The following is an 11,401-nucleotide window of genomic DNA, read 5'->3' as shown; positions in this document are numbered from 1 at the left end:
GCAGTGCCTTGTTTCATCTGGACGCAGACTCTTAACAATGCCTTCTCTAAGAGTTAGGATTCAACAGTGAGACTATTGTCACAGGAATATGTATTAACATTTTCATTTTCAAATCAAAGTAAGTCTTTTTATAACAAAGTACAGTCACGTGCCACATAATGACATTTTGGTGTAAGATGAATGTGCTGCATATACAACCGTGGTCCCCAAGATTATAGGGAGCATGCATAGAAGTCTGATATGTGGCACTAGGTTGGTATTGGCACTGCAGATCAAGTAGGGGAAATGACTGATAATCAGTAATGGTGCTGGGACATGGTTTTCCATATGAAAAATACATAAAAATATATATGCCGCCTAGTTTGTGTAAGTACACTCTGTCATGTTTGTACAATGATAAAATAACCTAACAATGCATTTCTCAGAACATAGCCCCATCATTAGACGATGTATGACTGCATAAGTTTGATTTGGCTCATTCGTTCAACAATAAGGACTACCTTTGTACCTCGAGATGGACAGGCAGACATCCTCCACAAACTGAGTGAGCTAACTATATAGCTTCAAGGTTATGATGAAAGATATGATGAAAGATATATTTCAAGGTTATGATGAAAGATATGAACTATACAATATGTCAGAAGTTATATCTTTTAAAATACATTTATAGTTAATAAATGAGAAGTTAAAAATGTGTGATGAGATATATAACTTTAAAAAGTTATTTTAGGGCTTAAACAAATTGGAAGATCATTAATTTATACCATTAGTTTCTCTAACATTTTTGTTGTTTTAAAATTGCTATTAGAATTACCATGTTAGTACTTTATCATTTTAGGAATAGATTTTAGAATTAATAGTTCAACCTATTTCACCTAGTTACAAACTGAAAAGAACAATCAAAGGTACTACCCAGATGCCAAATAAAGTGAAATTTTGATTGAAAATTAGTTTTGATTTTAATGCGCCCTTAATGATTAGTTTAACCTCATTTTAATGACATACACAATGTGCTTGTTTTAGCATTATATGTAGTAGTCAAAAACTGGGCCAGATATCAAAATAAATTGTGGCATATTTATACAGCAGAATACCTCAATTAAAATGGATGAACTAATGCTACACACAATTTGTGGATTAACCTGATAAGTAATGTCAAGTAAAGAATCCACACACACAAGTGCGTACTGTATGAATCTGTTTATGTAAAGTTCAAAAACAGGCAAAACGAATCAAAGGTGATGAAACTCAGAAAAATTGCTGTTTGGGAGGTAATGGCTGAGAAAGGGCAGGATTGAGGCTTTGAGGTGTTGCCGTTATTCTGCTTCTTCATTTGGCAGTGGTTACACAGGTGTTTACAACATAAATATCTATCAGGCTGTATACACCCTTTCTCACTTTTTGAAGGTATGGTATACTTTAGTAAAAGTTTACTAAAAAGTAAAAATAAAAAAGATGTTGCACTTCTTGTTAGCAAAATAAAACCGTGGCAGGTATTTTGGTAAATATTCTATTTTTCTCATCTTCTGTTGCTGATGACGGGGATGGTATTCGGGTGAATGCTTTGTCGATTAGAATATCATTTTGCTTTAGCCTGTGCAGCCAATGCAGCTTCTTCACGCAACTTAGCCTTCTTTGCCAAGTTCAAACTTGCTAAGGATTCATGTCGTTCTACAGCCTGTGGGGGGCAAAATTATATATATATATCACTATGACTCTGGAAAGTGGAAAAATTTGTATTTTAGACAGAAATATATGGGAGAGAACAGAATTAGAAGTTCTAACATACGTTCATAATGGGAAGAGAGAATAGACTGAATGGGAAAAGAGGCCATCTTTGAAGTTATGACAGCATAGACTTGTTCAGAAGTGAGGAAAGCTGTAAGTCCTCAAACTGGAGGATATACAAAGTCCTTAGTAAAATAAATAAAAATTTAACAGATATTGACAGATACCAAGTGTGCATCTCACACTTAATATAGCCAAAATAGAGAGCTGGCATATTTTGTGCCCCCTGCCTACCAGTCTTTCCCCAGCCATACACATCTCAATAAATGGCAGCAGCATCCACCTTCTTGCTCAAGTCAAAAAACCCAGGCCTTTGCGCTTCTTTATTCAATTTTTTATTTCCGATTCCACAATGAATTCACCACAAAGTTCTATCCTTTTTACTTCCCCAAATATACCTCAGCTTGCTAACCTCTTCTCCATCTGCCACAATTTCTTTAAGGTACGTGCATTGTAATTCAAAATGAAAAATGAATTGGAGACAGGCAAGAGGGACAGTGGTGGGACTATTTAGAAGATACTGCAATGAACCAGGCGATAGATATATATTGGTATCTCAGGAGAGATACTGAGGAGTGCTCCAATTGGGGCTCTATTTTGAAAGTGGAGCCAATGGGGTTGCTGATATATGACGACTTATACATGAGCAGCTAGAAAGACAGAGTTGACATCAACTGAGAGAAGGAAGACAGTACAGAAAAGGGTGGCTCAGGGTTGTCTGAGGGAAGATCTAGAGTTCAACTCTTGACATGTTAAGTTTGAGACATCCATTAGACATCCAAAGGGAAATGTTAAGTAAGCAACTGACTATATGAGTTTGAAGTGCAGAAGGAAGACGTTAGTTGAGATATCAATTTGAAGAGTCCTTGGAAAATAGAAGGTATTTAAATCCAAAAGACTTGGTAAGATCCCCCAAGGGAGTGAGTGTAGATAGAGAACAGAAAGACTAAAGACTGATCCATGGGGGGATTCCACTGTTATGAGGTCCAGGAGAAAAGGAGAAACCAGCAGAGTAAACTCGAAAGACGTGGCCAACAGAGAACCTACATGAGTGTGGTGCCAAGGAAATCAAGCAAAGAAAATATTTCATGGAAGATAAAAGATTTTTATTCCCAGTGCTTTCACTTTAGAGCTTCTGAGGATTTTTATGGAAGGACAATGGCTAGTTTTCATTCTCCAACAAAGGGTAAGTGAAAAATGTCACATTGGCCTATTCTAGTGTTTTTCATATATACATTTGTAGCCAATTATTCCCCTATGTGCCAAAAATATTCTTTTCTTGGTTGAAGAAAGGAGAGACTGGCTACTGTGTGCCAGAATTCCTGTAGAGGGGTGGCTTTGAGGTATAGGTAGACCAAATTGCTTTGTAACCCTGATATTCTCAACCTAGATGTATTTTTAGCAGTTCACTAGAACTGAACTGATAAAATTCACTAGACTGAACTCAGATTGAGCAGAATTTGAGGAAGGGAAGACATTGATTTGGCAGTAGAAAATATTTGCTAATCAAGAAGAATTGTCAACTGTCCCTCCAAAATGTAATGAGATTTATCCGCACCCAAGCATCCAAACAGTGTCAAACCAAGTCTAGATAAACAGTCTCCAAAATAGGGTAAGAACGACAATGCCCACTGAGGTCAAGAAATAATATAAACACATTTCATATTTTTTAAATAAGAAAAACTAACATTTAATAGAAGAGTTGAGGAATAGTGAATCCCTGTCTCTGTCAGGCAGTGGAGGTATCCTGAAGAACCTGTGACAGTTCTAGAATACAGAAGAATATAAAGGCACATCTAACTTTATTGTGCTTCGCTGTATTATGCCTCTCTCTCTTTCTTCTTCTTTTCTTTCAAATTGAAGGTTTGTGGCAACCCTGCATGGAATAAGTCTGTAGGCTCCATTTTGCCAACAGCTTGTGCTCGCTTCGTGTCTCTGTCACATTTTGCTAATTTTTGCAATATTTCAAACTTTTTCATTTTCATAACTTCTGTTATGGTGATCTGCAATCAGCGATTGCTGATGTTACTATTGTACTTGTTTTAGGGTGCTACAAGTTGTGCCCAGATAAGACAGCAAACTTAATTGGTAAACGTTGTACATATTATTCTCACTCCACACACTGGCCAGCCTCCCGTCTCTCTTCCTCTCCTTGGGCCTCCCTATTCCTTGAGATGCAACAATATTGAAATTAGGCCAATTATTAACCCTATAATGGCCTCTAAAATGTTCAAGTAAAAGGAAGGGTTGTGCATCTCTCTCTTTAAAAAAGTAGAAATGATTAAGCTTAGTGAAAAAGGCATGTTGAAAGCCAAGATAGGTTAAAAGCTAGGCCTCTTGTGCCAAACAGTTGACCATGCTGTGAATGCAAAGGAAAAGTTACTGAAGAAAATTAAAAGTGCTACTCCAGTGAACACACAAATAAAGTGAAACAGCCTTATTACTGATATAAAAAACATTTTAGTGGTCTAGATACAAGATCAAACCAGCCACAACATTCCTTTAAGCCAGTGCCTAATACAGAGCAAGGCCCTAACTCTCTTCAGTTCTGAGAAAGCTGCAGAAGAAAAGTTGGAAGCTGGCAGAGGTTGGTTCATGAGGCTGAAGGAAAGAAGCTGTCTCCATAACATAAAAGTGCAAGGTGAAGCAGCAAGTGCTGATAAGAGAAGCTACGGCAAGTCGTCTAGAAGATCTGTTATAGCTGACATCATTGATGAAGGCTATGCTAAAAAACAATTTTTCAATGAAGTCAGAATAGCCTCATATTGGAAGAAAATGGCATCTAGAACTTTCAGAGACAGAGGGAAGTCAATGCCTGGCTTTAAAGCTTCAAAGACAGGCTGACTCTCTTGTTAGGAGCTATTGCAGCTGTATTAAATGGAAGCTAATACCCACTATCATTCTGAAAATCCTAGGGCTCTTAAGAATTATGGCAAATCTCTGTCTGTACTCCATGAATGGAACAATGAAGCCTGGATGACTCTGTATCTGCTTACATGGCTTTCTAATTATTTAAAACTCACTGTTGAGACTTACTTCTCAGGAAAAAAAAGATTCTTTTCAAAATATTACTTCTCAGTGACAATGCATCTGGTCACTCAAAAGCTCTGATGGATATTTACAAGGAGATTAATGTTTTCATGACTGCTAACACAACATCTATTCTTCAGCGCATGGAAAAAGGTGCCTGATTTTAAATTTTATTCTTAAGTGACTTATCTTTTGTGTTTGTTGCTATTTTAAGTAGAGTCTTTATTTCTGATCTCTCTTTTCACAGGAGAGTGAAAATTTTTAAATCTTGTCACTATCTTGCTTAAAACTATTCACTGGATCCCCAAGTGTTTTAAAAAATCTGAACTATTTGCAGTGACCCATAGGCCTGATACTATCTGGACTCTCCCTGTCTCATACAGTCTTCCCTTTGCTCATTATACTCCATCCACACTAGCTCCTTTTTGTTTATTCATACACCAGACCCTTTCTCATCTCTAAGCTTTACACATGCTATTTTTTTCTTCCCTTGGTCCTCTCATTGCTAGCTTATTCTCATCCTCCTCCGAGAGGGCTTCCCTGACCGCTCCATCAAAAATGGCCTCTCTTAGGATGTTACTACTTTATCATCCTGTTCCTTTCCTTCATTGCACTAAGAATTCCTCATATATTTTTAGTTTGTTTACTTGATCACTCTCCATTTTCCCCACTACAAAATACCTGTCTTTTTTCTCCATGGTATTCTAATAACAAACATGCATAGTGCCTGACATGTCTCAGGTGCTCAAAAGTATTTAGTGTATTAATGATTGAAAATCAATGTCTGCTCTCACATTTTTGGAGAAGAGGAAATGGAGCAATAACTGGTGCTACACATAGAACTCGATTCTTAGTTGCCACTTTTTGTGTCAGATTCACACAGAAAAATCCTGGCTATAATGATTTATAATAGAATTATATTTGAAATATGGGATTTTCACAGGAAATGGAAAATCTTTCCTGCAATTCAAATTAAATGTATTGAAAATAAAATGATGACATCAGTAGATCTCTAATATGCCAACTTGCTGATAAAATATATATTAAGTATAATTTGTCTTAATGTCTCATTTGGAAACTTGTGATTCCTATTAAAAAATATTAAAGTGCCATTATAAATAAACTATTAGAGGGTGATTCTAAGTAAACAAATTGTCTAATTAATGTTTATCTTTTTGATGTAGAATGAGGCAATACACAAATCATCAAAATATTTCTAGAAGCTAGAGAATCATCAATTTGGCAGCAGTCATTTATTTAAGGTTAAGTTAGAAACAAGATATTATCAAAGTTATTTATTTATATTTTTGAGTGTTCAGTCCAGTAAACATTTAAAAATTTCTCATGGTGAGAACAATTTCAAAGCATGCAGTTTTTCCAAGCTAATAGGAATGAAAGGACATTTATATAGTCTCTGTAGGCTTATAGGTCCTAATCCCTGTGTGAAGTTAGTGGGCTGAGATACACTTGGGCACCCAGGGAGTAAAGGACAGAATCACAGAATTGGATGTATGGAGCCAAGCAAACTATTCTGAATGATATGGGTGCACTATTGAAACACAATATTCGTAACCAAAAACGTTATAATCCAGCTTTAGTGGCTGCAGGTGCCATGATGAAGAGGGGCACTGTTAAACTGGAGTGTGTTGAGAGGACAGCTCCCAGGTAGAAGGAAGTTGTTACAGTGGTTAAAACTGAAGAAGCAAAAACTCATAGGGATGTGTTAGAAATGTCAAAATACTTGTGGGACTGCTCTTTGTGGTAAAAAGTGACCAGTAGATGGAAGGATTTGGAGAGGCAGAAAACAAAATTAGAGGGTAGTCAGCTCTTAATTTCTCTCTAGAGATATTAAACAGAAACCATACATTGGGAATGTCAAGGAAAGGACTGACATACAGGATCCAGACAAACTAGATGACCTTGGCAATCACTTCCAGCCTTTGCACTTATAACTAGTTCATATTTCTGTTCCTGATTTAATGAATGATCTAGTCTGGATAACTTTCAACAATAAAGCTCTCTGTCTTCTGCAGATTTTAACCAGGGTATAAATTGTCTTGTTTTTGTTTATGAGTTGAAACAAGCATTTGTCCCTCCTGGCCATATAGTGTTAATTTGTTGACTCAAATTTCCATAAACAAATTTATCTCCGGTATAATATATATTATAATATAACATACATTATATAATATATATATATATATATATATATGACTTTAAGTCTCAAAGACAAAATTGTTCTTAGATTAAAAAACAGCAATAATCCCTGAATTGAGAACAGTGTCTATAACATTTCCTAAAATTCACCTTTTGGGCTAAGGAGATACTCACCCTTTTGGTGAGATACTCGATCTTTTAAGGAGGTACTTAAAAAGAAGTACTCACCCTTTTGACTTTCTTGCCCTTTTAAGGAGATACTCACCCTTTTGGCTGACGCTATCACAGCAAAGCAGGCGATAATTGTGAGTCCAATCATTATGTAACAAACTTTCACTCGAGCTTTGTTTCTGGCAGTGTCTATCATTTCTGGCCTAAACGAAGATGTGCATTCTGTTAAATATGTAAAAATAATATGGTTTTCTGACAGGCTTGATACATAATTTGCTGTGTAAACATTCCAAAAAATTCCCTGACTGCAAACTACATTCGGTGACATTTTCATGTGCAAGACTTTGAAACGCTAGTCGGTTATTCTACCAATTTCAAATTAACAAGGATTTATTCATATCTTAAACTAGTGTTAGCCATTATCAAACTGTTGTATAGTATATTTAGTTTCTAATTCCTCAAAATATAACTACTAGAAATGCTAACTTGACTCTCCATTGTTTTTATTCACTAAATGGGGTAAAGGAGGAGTTAAAGCATACATACATCTGTGACCCACAATTATTTAGACTCTTTGTTAAGTAGGCTTTGTTTTCCTTTTGAACAGTTTCTTTTTTTTTTTTTAAACTCATTTTTATCACTTTGTTTTTTCACTGACCTCACAATCCCTTGTCCCTTCACATGCTGTCCCCAAGAGAGACTACTATCCAGTTTGTGAGAATGTCTGTTAGAAAAATGATGTTTCCTTCATGGCTTTTGCAAGAATTAAAAAAAGAAAAAAGAGATTAAAATCACAATAATTTGCCAAAGAAAAAGATAAAAGAGACCTTCATTTTCCTGTTATTATTATTCTGAAATGTGATCTACTTAAGTTCTAGATAGTCTTATTCAGTCATCGTTTTATGCATGTTGTCCGAGATTTTAATAGTACTTCTTACAAAGTGGTGATACAAAAGGCATCATGCCTGTGGGGCTTTTACATTGAAATAAACTTTAACAATTTTCAATAATATGAAGTGGCAGTTTCTAAATATGCATATTTAAAGCATTTGATTTGTGAGAATATATTCATTGGCATTCTTTCTTCTCTTTGTGAAGTTTAAATAGAGTATAGTTACATTGAAAAAAAAAATTCAGAAAGACAAAGTTGTAATTTCTCTTAAAAACAGAAAACTTTTTAACTTTTCCACTGGTTGACAGACCATAGAAAACAACTATCTTTCCCGTTTTCTTTAGATTTTAGGCAGAATGATGTAAGTTTTAAGATATGAGTTGCAAACAGGTTCAATCAGTGAGTATAGAGAAATTATTAGATTATATTTGCTGCTAACTTTTGTTCCAGATGGAACCTAGAAGCTGTGATCTTTTTTACCCAGCCAGTTGGCTTTAATCTATTACAACAAATTAGTTTAGCACTGAGAAAGACAAGACAAAGTACGCTTATTATTAAATGTAATTAGTGTATAATACAAAAATTATAGGTCACTTGTTCATGATATGTCCATTAAAAGGTAAAAGCTGTTTACATTTTAAGTGTAACACTTGGCTTAACAGGAATCTCTCTTAAATAGCAATGTTTAAAAAAATTATAGAAAAATAATAAAAATGAAAAATACTCAAATACTTTAAAATTTCTGATCCAAAACTGCAATGCTTTTTATAGGCATCTTGTTCTTAGTGAAATGCTCCTGTTTATAATACTTTTTTAAACTGTGATCTTGGGGGAAATTCATTATTTCTGTAAAACGAGTCTCTTCACACATGCAGCTATGTTAAATGCAATACTGGGCATAGGTTTTCTTGACAAACAATGTAATGCTGCTTCTTTACACTCTTGATTACTCATTTAGGCCACTGGAAATAAAAATTCAAACAAATTGAAGGTGGTGGCTTATTTATTTTTATTTTTTACTTATTTGTTTGGCGTTTAATGTATTAAATTTTCAGGCATCAATTAAAATTTGAATTTGATAACCAGAGCTTATGATGAGAAAGGCTTTTCTGAGTCTAATTTTTGCTTTCAGCTAAGTCTGTGGTTTGGAGTCTATAGATCTCAAGGAAAATTAATCTTAGAACGTATCTCTGTAGTTGACTACTGAAAACAGATGCAAATGCCATGTTATTTCAAATTCCATGTCCATTCCTCATTAAGTGACTTGCTCCAATAAAGGAATGAAAATGCCTCAGAGTTCAGTATTGAGTGTACATTTTCCATCCATGTTGTCCCACCCCGCCCCTCCCCATCTATCTGAGATGCTTTGGTAACTGATAAACTGCAATTGTTTATAAACAATAACATTGCAGGCACCATGTGAAGAACAGGAATATAGGCCCAGTTTCCATTATCCATTCTAATATATCCATTTTAATAGACATTCATTACATTGTAGAAATATCCTGTATCTCTAAAATCCTTCTTACACGTTATGGTTTTAGGCTATTTTTTTTAAAGATAAACTTGATAAGCCGTACACTGATTTTATTCTTAGTTTCCACCCCTCTGTTTTTTACCCAATCCCTTGTAAAAATGCTGTGAAGGTTTTTAGGCTTGGCAGAAACAGAAACTTTGGAAAGACTTTTTTTACAGGTTACATTTACTTATTATTAGCATTTATTTTACAGGTTACATTACCCTGGGGGGGGGGTTACTAGCTTGAGTTTTATCAACTGTCTTGGTGGGTTTAGCATATTGAAGAGGACCACGGTGCTGACACTGTCGCGCGTCTCCCCTAGAGTAAACTGTAGCCTAGCGGGCTGCAGAACAGCGTCAGCCAGGCGTCTCCTGCCCCAGAGGAGGAGGCCGCATGGATGCAACTTTTTTCCAGAGACCCTCCAGCCGCCCCGCAAACCATGATCAGGGAACCCTTTCCTTGGGTGGAGTAGCGGAACGCCCCAGACCAAAGCCCATATTGCCGTCTGACGTCCCCGCAGCCATCCAGATGCTCACGAGGACCCTGCCCCGGTTGGCACAAGAACCCCACTGCCTCCCCGCTCCGAGCTTGCTGGGGAAGGGGACAAGATATCTGGGCGATGCTGGAAGTGTCCACCGAACCTCTCGCTTTTCGCCCACATTCTGCAATCTCCCTGTAAGCTTAGCAGACCTCTTGGCTACTGGCCGCACTGGAGGCGGGGTGTGTGTGCAGGTAAACTCCGTGTGTGGTGGGTGTTATTGCGAAGTGTTGGCACTGCGGCCGCCTTAGCTTCCAGGTGGCCGCGGTCGGTAGGTGGGTCACCCCGCACCCTCGCGGCCGGGCCCGACTCTCCTTCGCGCCGCGGTTGCCACACTTACGGGACCCAAGGCGGGATCTCCTCCATCGATTTGAAACGCCCCGTCCACACCAGGATTTTCTTGTCGAATTGCGAAGGCCTGTGCTGCGCAGGGACTCCGTGAACCTCCCCTGCAGCGAAAGCAACCCAGATGGAGGCGGGAACCGACAGACTCGCACAGAGGATCAGCGGGAGCTCAAGCCGACCCCCGGGCCAGCTCCTCGCCGCCCTCCCGCAACCTCCTCCCTCCCAGGACCACCTGGTCCGAGCCCTGGCTCACCGCGACCTTTCGGTGCAGAATTGCTGGGGGCCGCGCCGCTGGAGTACCAGGGGAGACCCCAGGGCGGAAGAACCGGTGCGGGTCGCCGCGTCGCCTCGACAGGCGCCCCGGGGGCGCAGCGGACGGTTACACCGCGGCCGAGGCGCAGAAGGCTCCCGACCGCCGAGAACATGCTGCCTGCTAGTCCCGCGCCGTACCCGCACTTCCCGGCCCAGCCACGGGCGTTCTCCCCGCAGCTGTCCCCGCCCAGGGCCGGCCCGGCCCGCCGCGCCCTGGAGAGCCTGGGACGCGCAGCTGGAACCCCCGGCGCTCGCACACTCAGCTCCCTGTCCCCGCCTCCGCCCCCGTCCGGCGACCCCGGATCTGGGCGTCAAGGCCCTAGGGGCTGGTTCCCCAGGGAGCAGCCTGCCTCTGTTCACCACCGCCTGAGACAGTACGTGCGGCTCCTTTTAAATTCTCTGTATTGAGTAGAAATGTGTTTCCGCCAGGCTTTTAGCCTTTGATTCCATCGTTTGTTCCCCAGGGGAGTAAATCCAAATCCTCTCCTACAGGAAGAGACAACAATCATTCAAGTGCAGGAAACTTCAGACATTTATCAGTTAAGTGTAAGGCACTCTACGAACTTCTGGATGAGAGTTTTTGAAGTTAGCTCCTCACTTCTTCCTCCCACCCCAGTATCTTTTCTCTTTCCTACGGAAAACAACCTCA

General features: G+C 38.9%; 1 protein-coding gene across 1 annotated transcript; it reads right to left on the bottom strand.

The window, feature by feature from the left end:
* Positions 1-1,185: 1,185 nt before the first annotated feature.
* FAM162B (family with sequence similarity 162 member B) lies at positions 1,186-11,007 on the bottom strand. The gene is made up of 4 exons (XM_017497325.2): positions 10,694-11,007; positions 10,436-10,544; positions 7,241-7,349; positions 1,186-1,678 (listed from the first exon to the last, which is right to left on the bottom strand). The coding sequence occupies exons 1-4, from the start codon at positions 10,863-10,865 to the stop codon at positions 1,580-1,582; spliced, it is 489 nt and encodes a 162-aa protein (XP_017352814.1). The 5' UTR covers positions 10,866-11,007; the 3' UTR covers positions 1,186-1,579.
* Positions 11,008-11,401: the final 394 nt, after the last annotated feature.

The sequence above is a fragment of the Cebus imitator genome, unplaced genomic scaffold, assembly GCF_001604975.1.
Source record: "Cebus imitator isolate Cc_AM_T3 unplaced genomic scaffold, Cebus_imitator-1.0 Scaffold11, whole genome shotgun sequence".
Lineage (NCBI taxonomy): Eukaryota > Metazoa > Chordata > Mammalia > Primates > Cebidae > Cebus > Cebus imitator.
Note: the sequence above shows the minus strand (reverse complement) of the source record. Positions and strands in the feature narration are given on the sequence as shown.

Coding starts and splice junctions, on each gene's coding strand:
- FAM162B (XM_017497325.2), bottom strand. CDS start 10,865: ATGTTCTCGGCGGTCGGGAGCCTTCTGCGCCTCGGCCGCGGTGTAACC. Junction 10,545..10,693: donor TTCTGCACCGAAAGGTCGCG/GTGAGCCAGGGC, acceptor CTTTCGCTGCAG/GGGAGGTTCACGGAGTCCCT. Junction 1,679..7,240: donor TGATAGCGTCAGCCAAAAGG/GTGAGTATCTCC, acceptor TGCCCCCCACAG/GCTGTAGAACGACATGAATC.